Here is a 15,465-nt window from a genome sequence, read left to right as displayed (position 1 = left end):
ATGAGCACCGCGAGGCATCACGGGACACCCGCGACACAGAAACACCCCCGTGGGCTCGGGCGCACGCGGGCTCTGGGCAGGTGCGCGTTGGTGGCGGCAGGAGGCGGGGCGCGTGCCGCGTGCCGGTAGCGGCGGGCGCGGTGTCCGTGAGGTGCGTGTGTGTCGTGCGGCGAGGGGCGGTGGGTGCGCGAGGGGCAGGCATACTTACCTGGCAGGGGAGACACCATGATCAAACAGGTGGTTTTCCCAGGGCGAGGCTCATCCCTTGCACTCCGGGTGTGCTGACCCCTGCGATTTCCCCAAATGCGGGAAACTCGACTGCATAATTTGTGGTAGTGGGGGACTGCGTTCGCGCTCTCCCCTGGTTCAAACGGTTCAAGAGCAGAGAGGACGTGGGGCGGTGCGCGCAGCTGGGTGCTGGGGTTGCTGCAGGTGCTGACACGTTCGGTAGGCTGAGAGGACGCGACAGTTGACGAAGAGCCGATGTCTGTCCTGATTCGGAGGAAACTCCAGGAACAAACTTGCCAGCAAAGTTTTCAAGCTGACAAGCAGGTATTCTTTATTGCGGCGCCGGGAGACACGGGGGAGAGCTCCTCCCAACGTGTGTCTCTGCTGTTCCACAAGCCGTCCTTATATAGTCCCTGGGCATACGTACATTACGTCATTTTCCAGGAAGTTCTGCTCATGCGTACAGAATTGTGGTGGTGGTCTCTCAGGGTCGTTTACTTCTTCCAACAATCTTCATCACTTCTGGCAGCCTTTGGAGCATGCGCAGTAGGTGCTCATACCAGTTTAATTGGTTCGTTAGCACAGGAGACATAATAATCCTCCTATCCTCCTACTTATCAGTTAGTTTAACTGTAGCCCATCCTGGACACCTGCCATTCCCAGATACTCCTTATCCCTGTGTCCTGTTCCTCTAGACTGTTTTTCTTAAAACTCTGTCAACTATAACAATTTATCTTGTACAAGAATGCTCACTGTATTCTCTAGCTGCACTCTATTTTTTTTTCTATGTATCGTGCACTTCAGTAATTTTCCATTGCTACTGTTACAAAGCCATCAAACTTAACATTACTTAAAACTGATTCTAAAGGTTTATATATTCCATTTTGTGATTTTGTGTCCCCCTTGTTTCAGTCAGTGTGGGTCAGTTCTGAGATCTGGACGGGCTGTAGCCATTGGTGCGAGGCTCGCCAAGGCCAAGTGCCGGGTCCTGCATTTGGTCACAGCAACCCCGTGGAACACTACAGGCTTGGGGAAGAGTGCCTGGAAATCTGCTCGGCGGAAAGGGACCCGGGGGCGCTGACTGGCGGCTGCTGAACACGAGCAGCTTGTGCCCAGGCAGCCAAGTTGGCCAGCGGCATCCTGGCCTGTGTCAGCAATAGCGCGGCAGCAGGGCCGGGGCAGTGATCATCCCCCTGCGCTGGCACTGCTGAGCCCGCACCCGTAATCCTGTGTCCAGTGCTGGGCCCCGCAAGCCCGGGAGGGCTCCGCTCCCCTCGGCCCCATTCCCATGTCGGCGGTAACCGGACGCTCACGCGCGGCCCCGGCCCACGGGGGAAAGGGAGTTTGCGCGGCGCTCAGCCCGTCAGCTCCCGTCTTACCCAGAGCGCGGAACCGAACCGGCCCTGCCCGGGTGCCAGCGCCCTCGAGGTGCGCAAACTGCTCGGGGAGCTCCCACCCGCAGCACGTCCCGAGCACACGCGTGAGCGGCTGCTCCCGTTCTTCGTGCGGGCCCCCGGGAGCTGCCCTCGTCCTCTCTGCTCTTGAACCGCTTGGACCAGGGGAGAGCGCGAACGCAGTCCCCCACTACCACAAATGATGCAGTCGAGTTTCCCGCATTTGGGGAAATCGCAGGGGTCAGCACACCCGGAGTGCAAGGGATGAGCCTCGCCCTGGGAAAACCACCTGCTTGATCATGGTGTCTCCCCTGCCAGGTAAGTATGCCTGCCCCTCGCGCACCCACCGCCCCTCGCCGCACGACACACACGCACCTCACGGACACCGCGCCCGCCGCTACCGGCACGCGGCACGCGCCCCGCACGGTCCCGCGCGCTCCGCACCCCTCTTTCTGCCGCCGCGTGCGCCCGAGCCCACGGGGGTGTTTCTGTGTCGCGGGTGTCCCGTGATGCCTCGCGGTGCTCATTTGCATGGGCACGCCTCCTATAGAAAAGCACCGCCTCCTGTGGGCCCGCGCAGTGGGTTGGGAGGGGTCTCGTCGGAGGGCAGGGCAACCAGATGGGGGGGTGTGTGTGTGTGTGTGTGTGTGTGCTGGCCCCGCCCCGTCGAGGCGGGACTTTTGCCCGTCACGTGACTAGGCGGGGCGGAGACGTGGCAGCCGCTGCGGTGGTAGCGTGTGCGCGGCCGCGGCTATCGGCGGGGTTCGCCGGTGCTTTGGGCCCGCCCCCCCCGGCGGCGCTGTCTCTTCCCGGTTTCCAGTTAGATGGCGGCCTCGGGTTCAGGCGCGGTGGCGGCCGGTGGCGGCCGGTGGGAGGTGGTGCGGAAGGGCAGGCGGCCTGCCGGCGGCCCCGGCAACCGCCGCGCCCTCGGTGAGGCCAACGCCGGCCGCACTCTGCCCTTGGCCGGTAAGAGCGGCGGGGTTGCGCGTGTGCGTTGGGCCCGGTGCGGGAAGGACTTGGGCGGGTTGTGAGGGGCTTGTTTATAGGCTCCGTGGCTCCCGACGGGGTCTGGCTGATCCCGTGCGGGGCCGGTCTTGGGCCTCGTGTTTCTCCCCTATGTCCGTGTAGTGAGGCTGTGGCGAGCGGCCCAGTCCCGGGGGCTCTTGCTGTCTGTGGGACTGGGGTGGGCCCGACACGCCTTCCCTTGGGGGCCGGACTCAGGACTGTCCCTGTGTCCCTTGTCCTATGTGTCAGTGCTCCCTATGGAGCCTTCTCTCATCTTCTCTTTTCTTCCAGCACCTATCGCCACAACTGACACCATCTTTGAGCTGGGCTTCGAGCGGGTGCTGAAGAAGCAGAACAAGGAGCAGGTCCCTCCTGCTGTGGCACCCGAGCAGCAGCACCGGAAGCAGCATGCAGCAAAGAGCGCAAAGAAGCCATCAGTGAACGCCACTGTGGTCAAACCAGGCAAATGCCACTCACTGGAGGAAGCCCTAAAAGCTGTGAGTGTCCCTGGCCATCTGCACACCCGGGCACCTAACCCATCTTAGCAGAGCTGAAGCTCAGGGTTTCATTGTTCCCTACGTGAGGCCAGCCATCATTCCAGCAGCCACTGCTTTGGGATCAAAACCCTGCGTGCCTGAGGCGTTCTTGAATACGGTACAGGGAGAGTGATGCCTGCTTTGGTTCATGGGTTCTCTGTGCTGGGAGACCCCTGGATTGCTGAACACGTGCAGAGGGGATCACTGCCATCAGCTGCATCCCAGAGTGGTCACATTCACTGGGGGAGCAGAGCAGATGGTGCTCGGTGCTTTGGCAAGCACTACGCTGGCCCTGGAGATCTGCCTTGTGCTTGAAGTTGTGCTTTTGCTTTAGGCAGGAGACAGAAGGATGGGAGGTGGCTGGAAAGGAATTTCTGGTTTCTTTTCTCACCCACTCCCTGTCTGCTGTCTAGGAGAAATCCTGAGAAAACATCCTCCCTGTCCTACCGGCTGAGGTCCTGGGGAGACTTTCTTGCTCCCACCTCTCGGAGTAATCTGCAGAACTCGTTTCTCTTCATCCCACCTGTTCTGTGATGGCTGAGCAGGGAAGGGTTTTAGGTTTAGAATTAGCTTCTGTTATTTCTCTGTGTGGTGGCAGATGTTCCTCAAGGATTGTGGCCTGGACCAAAGCGTGGCTGATCTGTAACTGCTCTGCTCAGCTCAGCTCAGCAGTTATTGTGCGACTGTTGCTCAATGAGCTTTGCTGACAGCATCATTTAGGTTTTTATTGTGTAGCAGCAGCTGGATTTTTTTATTTCTCTTTTCAAAATGCTTGCTGAAGTAAACCCGCAGCAAAAGGGGCCTAGCTCAGATTTAACAGCGTGCCACAGCTGAAATCCCCTGTGTACAGAAATGTTGGACTGTGAAACCTCAAACATCTGTCTGAGTCGTGCTTCACCTCCTAAACTCTCTGAAGTGGGGACATGGTGTCTGTCCCTGTGAGCTTGCAGCTAATCTGGGTTTAGAAGCAGGCAATATGTGTGTTCCATGAGGGACAGCGTAGGAGAAGGAAAGTGAGGGGCTGTGAGCTGCTGTCTGTACCTGTGGCTTGTCTATGGCAGGTCAGGTAGGTCTGTTTGCTCCCTCCAGGACTCTTAATGCAGAGCTGCCCAACGGTGCTGACACAAACCACCTGCACCAGAATAACGTGGGGCTGAGCCTCATGGAGCTGCAGCCTCGAGCTGCCTCCTGCCACAAACCAGCCTCTGAAAGTGCCAGTGTGCTCCTGGGCAGTTTGCATGGTGCTGGCTTCTCCCAGCCGGCAGGAAGGTGGAGTGCAGGAAAGCCTTGGCATGTCCTGGGGTGGCTCCAAGAAGGGAGAGGAGCTCATTCCTGTGCCGTGCCCATCCTTCTGACCTTTCCACTCTCTTTCCACAGCTCTTTCAGCAGCGGGTACCTGCAGTTCCCCACACAGGTTGTGTTATTCCCTGTTAGCAGTCTTTGCTAATCTGAAGAAAATATGTTTCCAGTACCAAATTAAATGCTGTTTCCAGCCCAGTGCTCCCATTTATATGAACAGCATGTGGACTGGGGCAGACAGCTGGGGTTTTCTCTGTGGGAAGGGCAGCGTTCTTGGGATGAATGAGGGGAGTGATTTCCTCCAAGTCCAGCAGCCCCTTTGGACCTGAATTTAACTTTCTTCTCCCCATGCTTTGTGCTCAGTTCTGTGTATCCTGTATTGAATTTGCGTGTCATTTCCAGCTTGACTTGGCAGACCTGCAGAAGGAGCTGGCTAAAAGCCAGAGCGTGTTCCCCGAGAACCCGTCTGTCTGGGTGAAGGACCTGGCCAGCTACCTCAACTACAAGCTGCAGACACCCCGGAGCGACCCCATGCTCACCCAGCACCCTCACGGTCAGTGCATGAACCTGCCCCACTGCAGGGATTTGGGAGTGGGAAAGACACAAAACCGTGTCCTTGACTCAACAGACGATAATGTGATATCATAGGGTAGTTTGGGTTGGAAGGAACCTTAAAGCTCATCCAGTTTCAACCCCCTGCCATGGGACAGGGACAGCTTCACTAGACCAGGTTGCTCCAAGCCCCGTCCAACCTGGCCTTGAACACTGCTAGGGATGGGGCAACCACAGCTTCTTTGGGCAGCCTGTGCCAGCATCTCAGCACCCTCACAGGGAACAACTTCCTAAAATCTAATCTTAATCTCCCTTCTGTCAGGTTAAAGCCATTCCCTCTTGTCCTGTCCCTACAGGCCCTTGTCAGAAGTCTCTCTCCAGCTTTCTTGTTAGCACCTTTAGACACTAAAAGCTGCTCCAAGGCTTCCCCAGACCTTTCTTCAGGCTGAACAAGCCCAGCTCTCTCAGCCTTTCCTCACGTGGCTGCCAAATGCTTGGATCATCTTTGTGGCCTTTTTCTGAACTCTTTCCAGCCTGTCCACATCTCTGTTGTAGAGTGGGGACCAAAAGTAAGCACAGTATTTCAGGGGTGTCCTGACAAGCGCTGAGTGGGAATTTGTCTAACACAGAATAACTGAGGAAGCAATCACTTGTTGACTGTGTAGGAGGACAAGGAGCTTCTCTGTGACCTCCTTATGCTCTGGGCCAGCTTCAGCAGCTGTAGCTAAAAGTCTCATGAAATGTCTCTTGCTAAACTCTTCCTACTCTCTTGTGTTGGCTCCAGACTACCCTTACTGCCTCGTGAGCAAGGAGCTCAGGAACATCATTAGATCCCTGCTGGGACGGTCGTCCAGTGTGCTGGAGCTGTTCTTTGACCACTGCGTTTACACCATGCTGCAGGAGCTGGACAAAACCCCAGGTAAGAGGTGGTTGGTGCAGGTCTGGAGCGCTAGCACACCCGCTGCGTTCCATTAGTGTGGCCATCTGGTGCTGGGGTTTCACGAGCTCAGGAATGCCACTGCTTCTTGCTGCCTATTGTGATAGCTGTTGTAATATCCTCCTGTGCACCTCGTGAGCAGTGAGGGGCAGTTCCTGCCCAACCTGCTCGGGGCTGTGGTGCTCAATGCTGCTGAAGCTGTGGAGTTTTGAGCTGGAGCAGGGGATGAGATAAGAGCCTGGCATGCTGCTGTTGTGGGTTGTCTGAAGCGTGTGTGGTGGAAGGTGCCTTTCTGAGGGCTTTCACATTGTGGCGTGTGTTGCTGCAGCTTTTAAAACAAGGCCTTTATAGGCTTGTGGTCACACAAGCTGGTGTGTCACTGTTCTGCAGTTGAGGGTGTCTCCTGTACAGTGACAGGTCCCATCCAAGCTGCTGTGTGGGAACAGGCCGCTGATCCTGCCCTCTGAGCACAGAGCACGCAGATGCCCAGCAGTGCTGGCAGCCAAAAGCAGGTTTCTGAATGACAGCAACGTCCTGCAGTGTCAGACAGAAACCCTAAACACCCATTTCAGTACATCCCCACCACGCTGCTGGCTGTCAGTAGCTTTAGCACCCACGTATTGCCTGTCTCCAGGCCCTGGCTCTGTGCATGAGGCCACCAGCCATTCCAACAGGTTTGTTTCCATATCAGAACCCCAGCGATCGAAATGGCAGTTGCATCTGTGTGTAATTCAGGCAGGTGCTTGGCTGTCAGCAGAGCTGTCACAGGGTCAGGCTTGCAAGGGGAAGGACTGAGGGGCTTCACCGGGTGCTGTGGCTGCACTGGCCTCTGCTGCTGCTCTTGCGTCAGCCCCACAGCACCTGAGAACCAGGGAGGTTCCTGAACCCTCTTTCTCTCTTGAGCATGAACAAGGGGTAAATGAGCCCTTGGAAGGGGCCACACTTGGGGCTGTGATGGTGCTGGTTACCATGCCTGCTGCTGTTGTTGCTTTGGAGGGCAGAGCTGGGGCCTCAGCAGGTTTAGGAAGCTACTGATCGGTTTCCAAGGGTCAGTGGGGTCTGTCCTTCCCCTGCAGCCTGGAGCCCTAGGGGGGGGGATCCTCAGCAGTGGGTGGAGTGGGGAGCACGACCCGTGGCACTGTGGTAAGGTCTGGAGTTGATTAGCCATGGAGCTGGGCAGGTCTGTGCAAGGGGAGGTCCCCCACCATGTTCAGGGAGCATCACAGTGGGAGGGAGGCACTGGAAGTGCTGTGGTTGAGAAGGGCCCTCATATGCTCTGTTTCAGGGGAGTCTTTGCACGGGTACAGGATCTGCATCCAGGCTGTGCTTCTGGACAGGCCCAAGATCGCAACGACCAACCTGGGCAAGGTGAGCGGGATGCCTGGTGGTGCTGCTCCTCCTCCTGCCCCAGAGTCCCCTGGAGTAGCCAGATGATGGGCATCCATTCCCATTAATTGGAATTCCTTTGAGAGGGACCTGGAGTAGCCAGGTGATGGGTATCCATTCCCATTAATTGGAATTCCTTTGAGAGCTGTCGTGGTTGTCCCACATACAAAGCCCTTTCTTCCCTGTGCTCATATCCCACGTGCAGTGATACAAGCACAGTATCTCCAGCGCCTCCTCTCCTTCTCATGTGCCAGAGCTGCTGTAAGCACCAGTGTCCTGCTGTGTCTTCTTTAAAAACGTCATCCAAAGCTGGTGCTCCTGTTCTGCCACTCTCAGAGGAGCAGGACACAGTTGGGCAGCCGTGGAACTGGAGTGAGGGTCTCTGAGGTCCTGCTCCTTTGAAGCGAACAGCTGAGTGGGTGATGGCTGTTGCTGTGACTCGGCTGCTGCATGGTGCTGGCAGCTCTGCTCCCTCTGAGAAGAGCTGGGGTTTGGGGCTCTGGCACAGCTCCTGGCCTTACCTGAGGGTCCCTCCTGGGCGGCTGGGGCCTCTGCCCTGTCCCAGTCCAAGGGCTCCTCTTCATCAGGCTGCACAGCCCAGGGCCCAGTGCAGCTGCCCTGGTCCTGTGGCACTGACAACCCCACCAGCAATGTGCCTGCAGGCCTGTTCACGGTGGCGTTGTGGGGGGACGGGGTGAGGCTCTTCCTGACTAATGTGTCTTGTCTTTGCCCTAGTACCTGGAGGTGTTGCGGTCCCACCAGAATAAGCCAGTGAAATGCCTCACTGTGCTCTGGGCGCTGGGACAGGCTGGATTCACAGATCTCCACGAGGGACTGAAAGGTGAGAGCCCCCGCACTCATCCCCCCCAGGGCTCCCCATCTTGGGGAGCAGGATGAAAACCAGGGCAGCCCCTATACTGCTGACATGCCTCTGCTCCCAGTGGTGTTACTGCTCAGTTGTGGGGTCCACTTCAAAACACGGAAGTGCTGCAGAGGGACCTGCAGCTGCCTCCTCATGCAGGCACAGCCAGATGCTCATTTGAGAGCAGGATCATGGAATCACGTAGGTTGGAAAAGTCCTTTATATCACTGAGTTATATCACCAGGGCCATGAGCAGTGGTGTCCCCCACACTGCAGGGCCTGGGTTAGGTTTTGATGCATGGTGTGTCATGTGTGACACTGCTTGGTAGTACCGACTGCTCGTTACACCCTGTGCGTGGCTTTGGTCCTTAGCCACATGTGTTACAGGCTGGTCGCCACCGCACAGGGGTTGTGAAGAGCGTTTATAGGGGCCTAAACACTTGGTGCTGAGCGTGGTGAAGAGCTGCGTGAAAGTGGTTAATTATTCTTGGGAAGGCTGGAGATGTCGCAAGGAGCACATTGCTTACAGAAGGGCGAGCTCAGATCTCGTGCCAAGCCTTGGTGGCCTCTGTGTGGTGACAGAAACTGGCCTTATGGACAGAAACTGTACCTTGTCTCTGGAGAGCGTTTTTCCCTGCTAGAACAGGGAAAACGCTGGATCCCAGGAGGAGCCTGGCAGTCCGGGGAGCGTGCTACTGTGCCGTTCCTCTGTGAGCAGAGCAGGTGAGATAGTGCAGCTGCCCTGGAGCCCTTCCCAGGGGATCATCTGTCTGTCTAGTTGTCTGCCGGGTGTTTTGAGTGGGGAAATGGGGGGGGGTGGTTTGTCCTGGGTTCAAACACAGCTGCTGTCCTGGCATCTTGAGTGTTCCTCTGCATTTTGTTTGCTGCTTATGGACCGGGGAAGCACTCAGTGTCACTAGGGGCATGGCAGGAGCCCTCCTGAGCCCTAGTCTGACTGCTGCCTCTCCCACAGTGTGGCTTGGTGTCATGCTTCCGGTGCTGGGGATCAAGTCTCTCTCCCCGTATGCCGTATCCTATCTGGACCGTCTGCTAATGTGAGTTACACCTTGCTTTCAGTATGGGGGGGGTGGGTCTCTGTTAAGAGAAACAAACACACACCTGGGCTGCTGGATGCAGTGTGATTGTGTCTGCATCGTGATGTTGGAAGAAACCTGAGTGGGCATGCAGGAGAGCGCGCGTGAATGGGTGTGTGTGCTGGGGTCCGCTGGCCATGCAGGTCAGTTGTCTCTGTTGTCAGGTTGCTGCCCAGTATGCTGGCATTCAAGCAGCCCTCACAGTGACTCCTGATGGTGTTGGGTGCTTTGGTGGCTGCTGATTCTGCAGAGGCTCTAAGGAAATGCCAGTGCACAGGTTTCCTCGCTGCTGCTGCTGCTGGTGGTGCTTTTCCTAAAACAAGGTGGTGGAGGCGGGGAGCAGAGCCCTTCCCTGGCTGGCTCAGGTCACCCCACGAGGCAGACAAGTGGCTGGGCTGCCCCGTGGCTCCAGCTCAGGGCACCCTGTACCAGGAACAGGCTTCTCTTGTGCCTGCACGCCTCAGTGCTTGCCCTCAGGAGCTCCCGCTCTGAGTGCGGGTGGTGTCTGTGCCCTGTTGCCACCAGCTCCTGCAGAGCACGGGCATGTTGAGGCTCCCTGCTGCAGTGAGAGGTGCCAGCAGCACCCGCCACTGCAGGCAGGCGTGCTTTTCCCTGCGAGGAGAAGGGAGGCGATGCTTGGTGAAGGGTCAGGACAGATGGCTTCGCTGTCCTTTGTGCAGCTGAGAGCAGCCGGTGGCTCTGGCACCCACGGTGGAAGAAAGTCCAGTGCCACACAGTGCAGATAGCTGATGGGAAGATGGGACAAGGCCAGAGCATGGAGGGGTTACCACTGCCCTTCCAAATGGCTCAAGAGGTTTTATTTAAGGTTTTGGGTTTTTTTTCTTCTGCTTCACTGTACCAAGAATGTTGTGTTTGGTTTTGCTGGAGGACTTTGTGGAGCTGCATTGAGCCAGACTTCACAGCTCATCCCAATCATTCTGAACTTTTATTTAATTAGTTTTTTTATAATCTGGTTTCTCTTCTTCGCCTGCATTTCATTAGTGGGCAATCCCAGTTGCCAGCTTGCCAGACCTCCCTCGCCTGCAATCTCTCAGGGTGGGGAAGCCCTGGGCCTGGCACCCACCACTGGCTGGGCAGGATGTCCCTGAGTGGCAGCGAAGGCAGATGACAACGGTGGCCAGAACCCACCCGGGTGTCCCGCTGTGGAGAACCGCTGCGGTTTGGCGAGGGCAGTGCTTCCCTCCCAGGCTGTGTTCTGCCCTGACGTATATGTCACAGCTCATGGGGTTTGTTTCTACTGCACAGGATGCACCCAAATCTGACCAAAGGCTTTGGTATGATCGGACCCAAGGATTTCTTCCCCCTCCTGGACTTTGCCTTCATGCCCAATAACTCACTGCCACCCAGGTAAGATGGTTCCCCCTCAGTGCACCCCAGCACAGGCTGTGCTGCCTGCGAGGCTGTGCCATGGGGTGAAGACCCTGGTCTCCACAGCCCCGGTGCCCTCTCCCATCAGCCTGCAGGAGCAGCTGCAGCGGCTCTACCCTCGCTTGAAAGTGCTGGCATTTGGTGCGAAGCCAGAGGCAGTGCTGCACACCTACTTCCCCTCCTTCCTCTCGCGAGCTACGCCGGGCTGTCCTCCTGGCATGAAAAAAGAGGTGAGCCCTGAGGAGGGTTGCACCACAGGACCGCTGGTCTCTGCATGTCACAGGCACCTGGGAAGGGAGGCTTGGGTAGGGCCTGCAAAGCCAGGCACGAGGCAAGGATGGTGATGGCAGTCCGCAGGGTTCCTGCTGCTTGCAGCCAGGGGCTGGGAATGTCAGACCCATGAGTGGTTCAGTGCCCCAGAAGCTGGCTGGGATGAGAGCAGTGAGTCAGCAGGGTTTGGGGGTGGTCAGCTGTGCTGGTGTACAGCCTGCAGCACAGTGTGCCAGATATGGTGGACCAAGTTACGTGTGTCCTGGATCAGGTGGAGAAACCTACTGTGCTCTTCCCAGCTCCTGACCTCCATGAACCAGTGTCTGAGCTTGGACCCCCTGAGCTTCAGCGTCTGGAGGCAGCTGTACACCAAACACCTCTCCCAGTCCAGGTCCGTTCATGCTCTGAGCACGGCCAGCAACAACCTGCTGGCATTCAGGAACATATGAAATTGCTTCTCAATGCTCCTGACTGAGCCCTGGGTTCTCTTTTCCCCCATAGTTTGCTTCTGAACCATCTGTTGGAGTCATGGGACAGCAGCAGCCAAAAGGTAGGATTGAGATGTGTCAGAGGAGTTGCCTGGGGTGGGGAGAGAACGTGCCTGTGCTGCTGCAGGAGGTGCCTGCACCAGCAGTGTCCCCATGGGACCTGCGTGTGCCCACCCAGCACTGCTCCAGCAGCTCAGCGGGTTGGCTGGTGTGGGGGCATATGCCCGCCAGCTTGAGAGCCAGCACTTGCTCCAGGAATGAGGTGATGTGCCATCCACAGGCAGGTGTTTATTGCCCCATTCCCTCCACTTGTTGTCTGGGTTCAGATATTCCAGATACAGCCCTGTTAGGCCTCGCTGTTCCGGTGCTGTGAGGAGCAGGGAGGTCACACTGGCTGCAGCTTAGCATCTCCCAGAGGAGCAGCACAGCTGCAGCCCCTGTGGTGCCGCCAGCTCAGTGTGAGTGGGGCTGTGATGCCGCTCTTGCTCTCCCCAAGGTGCGACAGTCACTGGAGGAGACGGTTCGCTCGTTCAAAGTAACAAATGAGGAGCTGGCGCCAAGAGGGGCCAGCAGTAACCAGGACGTGGCCGCCTGTGATGCTGCCTGCAAGGTGAGGGATGGGACGGGTGTCAGCCAGAGGCCAGATTTCAGCTCTGTGCTGGGGTTGTGGTTGGCCTTTCCTCCTGCCAGCACGCACCAGACCAGGGCCCCCGCAGCGATGCATGCACAGGATTCAGCAGGGACAGACGGTGCTGGCCCTGGTCCATCCTCCCAGCTGCGCAGCAGATGACACTGGTTTCCACTGGGAAGCCTGGGGTGGGTGGTGAGAGCAGCGGCGAGCATGGCAGTGCTGCTGGAGGGAAGTGTGGCTATGCAAGAGCCTCCCCAGTCTTGAGAGCTACGTGGTGATGGGGTCTCATCCTCCCCCTGCCCAGGAGCTGCTGCACAAGATGAAGGGCCGGGGCTTCCCCTGGTCACGGCTGCTGCTCATCCTCCTGGTCTTTGTGGCTGGCTTCCTCCTGCACGATGTCCGGACGCACGGCTCCTTCCAGGGTAAGGCTGTGGCTCTGCTCCATGTGGAGGAGTGTCCCTGGGGAACAAAACTTGAACGTTCTCTTAAGCGAAGCCTCTCCACAGCCTGATCATCATCCCACGTCTGTGCCTTTGGCTGCCCTTGAGCCATGTGCCCCATTGCTCTTTGAATGGGGTGGGCTGTGTTTATCCAGACACTCTCGTCAGGCTGTAGAAATAGATCTCCCTGCCTGTCCCCTGTCAGGAGGGTTTCTCCCAGGGTTGCTCTGAGCCAGATTTTCTCTCCATTTGGGAGTTTTTGCCCCTCTTCATCCCATCTTGGAGCATCTTGAGACCTTTTGCAGAGTAGTTGAAGTTGTGTGTCTCCAGAGAAGTGCCTTGGGGATAGACAGCATGCAGCTCCAGGCTGAAGGGTTCCTGAGGGAGTATCTCTTGTCTCCCCCAGCCTCCTCTTCTGCTCGCCTGCTCCGTTCGTCTGGTATCCTGCCAGCCTTGCAGCAAGCCTGGCAGAAGGTCTCCTACTGCTGCCTTGAGGGTTACAGGTCAGTGGCACTGGTGCCGGATGGCAGTGTGCGTGTCTGGTGGGTGTGAGGCTGTTGACACAGCACAGAGTGATCCCTGTGGGAGGCGCTTCCACCCAGCTCTCAAGCTCTCCTTTTTTCTTGGCCTGTGGCAGCAGCTCCGGGCACCCGTGTGCCCCTGTGGCTCTGCTGGTGGTGCTGGAGCCACTGGCGCTGCTGTCATCCAGTGCCCACTGCTGTCTTACAGGTGGCTGGAGCAGACTCTGCCTGTCTACAGCTCCCAGGCAGCCGCTGTCCTGCAGCCACAGCTGGAGCTGCTCTGGATGAAGAGCTGTGAGGCGGCACGATACACATACGAGCAGTGCTCCTGCTTGCTCTCCTCGGTCCACCACAGCCTGCCCTGCATTGTGGAGTGGGTAAGGATGCCGCAGCAGCTGGAAGGGATGAAGAATGCCCATGTGGCTGCAACCTGCAGGGGCTGGTGAGGCTGAAGAGCCTGTGTAGGGAACAGGAGGTGGGGGGAGAGGCCCAAATAAGGAACCATAAAATGATTTGAGTTGGAAGGGACCTTAAAGCTCATCCAGTTCAAACCCCCTGCCATGGGCAGGAACACCTTCCACTAGACCAGGTAGCTCCAAGCCCCGTCCAACCTGGCCTTAAACTCTGCCAGGGATGGGGCAGCCACAGCTTCTCTGGGCACCCTGTGCCAGGGCCTCACCGCCCTCACAGGGAACAACTTCTGCCTAAGAGCTCATCTAAATGTCCTCTCTGTCACTTTAAAGCTATTACCCCTTGACTTATCACTACAGACCCTTGCAAAAAGACATGCTATGTTCCTACAAATCCAGAACTCTTACCCAGCCCACACAGGAAGTAGCTCAGCTGAGCACAGCTTTCACCCTTCAGTCTGCACACTCAAGAGGTGCATTCTGTGACCTCCTTAGCACTGCTGTAGACATCACATTCCATTGCCAGCCCCATTTTCCTTCACAATGTTCCCTTTTGAAGGATTTCTGTAGTTCCCTCCACTGTGACCCCTCTGTGGTGCCACACACCACCTCACAACCCAGGCTGTGAGGGCAGTGCTGTTTGTCACCTACATCAGCCTGTCCCATGGCTGACAAGACACCCAGCACCCTCAGTGAGGAAGGGGAACCATTACAGCAACATCTCTGTCAGCACTGCTGTCCATCAGCTGAGAGTCCACTGGTGGGGGTGGCTGTGGGGTGAGGGTGACCTGAGCACTGCTGCCCTGCAAAGGAGGTCTCAAAGGTAACTCACCAGCTCCCTGAATATCAGCAGTTTGGTGGAAGGAGAGTCACTTTGGCACCCACAGAGCACAGGTAGCTGCAGCTGACAGAGAAGAGGTGCAGTGTCCAGCTGGTCAGGGGATAGCTCAGTTCAGCACATCCTGATAGGTGCTGAACCCACACCGATCTCTCTGCTCCCACAGCTCCAAGCCCAGCTCCCAGAGTCCCTGCTGCACTTTGCTGAGTGTGTCAGAGAGCTGCTGCTCTTCCTGGTGCGGAGCTGCCTGCTGCCGCTGCTGGAGTGCATGGCTGCAGCGCTGGAGCAGGGCTGGAAGTCTTGTGTCGACTCCTGCAAGTGAGCATCCCTGCCCCTCTGCTCCCCCTGGGACACCCCGTGGGGTGGCCAGTAAGCCTCTGCTGCCATAGCAGGGGCCAATCTAGGTCCAGGTGGGGGGTGGCTCCTCATCTGGATCTGTTGAAGAGTCTGGGATGTGGCACTGTGTTGAGGGGCTCCTGTACCCATCCTGTGCTTGTGACGCTGGGGCTGGGTCACCACTGCTGCCTGTAATTTATTCTCCTTGCTTTTCCAGTGGAGAAGTGTCGTGGGACTGTGTGAGAGAACACCTGATGAGCTTTACCTATTCTTCTTGGGTTTATCTGCAAAACACAACTGTAGCTGTCAAAAACTGGGCCTTGGCTATGATTTCTGGACACTGATCCAATACCTGGAGGGGCAGCGATACGGTCTTGCTGTCTCCTTGCCACCAAGGAGAACAGATGCACCAAGAAGTATCTCCAGTACAGCTTGGTTGGCTGTGGGATGGAGAGGCTGAAGGCAATGCACGTGGGGACTTTGGACTCAAATCAGGGCTTACAGGCGAGGTTTTGGGGTTGTTTTTTTTTTTTCCTGGGGTGAGGAAACACCCCAGGAGGTTTCCCACGCTCTGTGAATTATCTCTGGTGTTTTTCTTGTCCCTTTCTCCTGGTCTTAACAGGGCAAGTGGCCCACACCCCCCTGTACTTTACCTGCACCAAAGGATGGGGTGTGGATACTCCCCCCCACTATCCACAGGTCAATGAACTGGACTGATTTCTATATTAGTTTTTTTCTTTTCATTTTAATTACTCCATGCCCGGTTTATTCCTCTTTGGGGCCGCCCCTTCCCTGGCCCTGGGTCCTGGTTGGGGCGCTGGGGCAGCAGGACAGTGATTTGGGGGGTTG

The 15,465-nt window shown here is 57.1% G+C and overlaps 1 protein-coding gene, 1 long non-coding RNA gene and 2 other non-coding genes across 6 annotated transcripts; 3 read left to right on the top strand and 1 right to left on the bottom strand.

Moving 5' to 3' along the window:
* Positions 1-200: 200 nt before the first annotated feature.
* Positions 201-364, top strand: LOC136016025 (U1 spliceosomal RNA). The gene has a single exon (XR_010613467.1). It is a non-coding gene; the product is annotated as a U1 spliceosomal RNA (small nuclear RNA).
* LOC136015722 (uncharacterized) lies at positions 221-1,805 on the top strand. Of its 3 annotated transcripts, none has more exons than XR_010613311.1 (3): positions 221-552; positions 673-774; positions 1,141-1,805. It is a non-coding gene; the product is annotated as an uncharacterized LOC136015722 (long non-coding RNA). The 3 variants fall into 3 exon arrangements; XR_010613310.1 differs by having other exon boundaries at positions 673-778; XR_010613309.1 differs by lacking the exon at positions 1,141-1,805 and having other exon boundaries at positions 673-1,099.
* On the bottom strand, positions 1,785-1,948 carry LOC136016031 (U1 spliceosomal RNA). The gene has a single exon (XR_010613473.1). It is a non-coding gene; the product is annotated as a U1 spliceosomal RNA (small nuclear RNA).
* A 320-nt stretch (positions 1,949-2,268) lies between these two features.
* On the top strand, positions 2,269-15,339 carry TMEM214 (transmembrane protein 214). The gene is made up of 17 exons (XM_065682066.1): positions 2,269-2,588; positions 2,919-3,124; positions 4,865-5,015; positions 5,799-5,933; positions 7,237-7,319; positions 8,073-8,178; positions 9,173-9,254; positions 10,560-10,661; positions 10,771-10,912; positions 11,252-11,343; positions 11,454-11,502; positions 11,937-12,050; positions 12,376-12,493; positions 12,918-13,014; positions 13,241-13,409; positions 14,447-14,598; positions 14,834-15,339. Exons 1-17 carry the CDS (start codon positions 2,447-2,449, stop codon positions 14,958-14,960), a joined length of 2,067 nt encoding a protein of 688 aa, XP_065538138.1. The 5' UTR covers positions 2,269-2,446; the 3' UTR covers positions 14,961-15,339.
* Positions 15,340-15,465: the final 126 nt, after the last annotated feature.

This window comes from Lathamus discolor, chromosome 5, assembly GCF_037157495.1.
Source record: "Lathamus discolor isolate bLatDis1 chromosome 5, bLatDis1.hap1, whole genome shotgun sequence".
Classification (NCBI taxonomy): domain Eukaryota; kingdom Metazoa; phylum Chordata; class Aves; order Psittaciformes; family Psittacidae; genus Lathamus; species Lathamus discolor.
Note: the sequence above shows the minus strand (reverse complement) of the source record. Positions and strands in the feature narration are given on the sequence as shown.

Bases quoted from the DNA above. Each gene is read 5' to 3' on its own strand.
- TMEM214 (XM_065682066.1), top strand. From the start codon at position 2,447: ATGGCGGCCTCGGGTTCAGGCGCGGTGGCGGCCGGTGGCGGCCGGTGG. The intron at 12,051-12,375 runs GTGAGGGATGGG...CCCCCTGCCCAG, and splicing joins CCTGTGATGCTGCCTGCAAG to GAGCTGCTGCACAAGATGAA. The intron at 14,599-14,833 runs GTGAGCATCCCT...TTGCTTTTCCAG, and splicing joins TCTTGTGTCGACTCCTGCAA to TGGAGAAGTGTCGTGGGACT.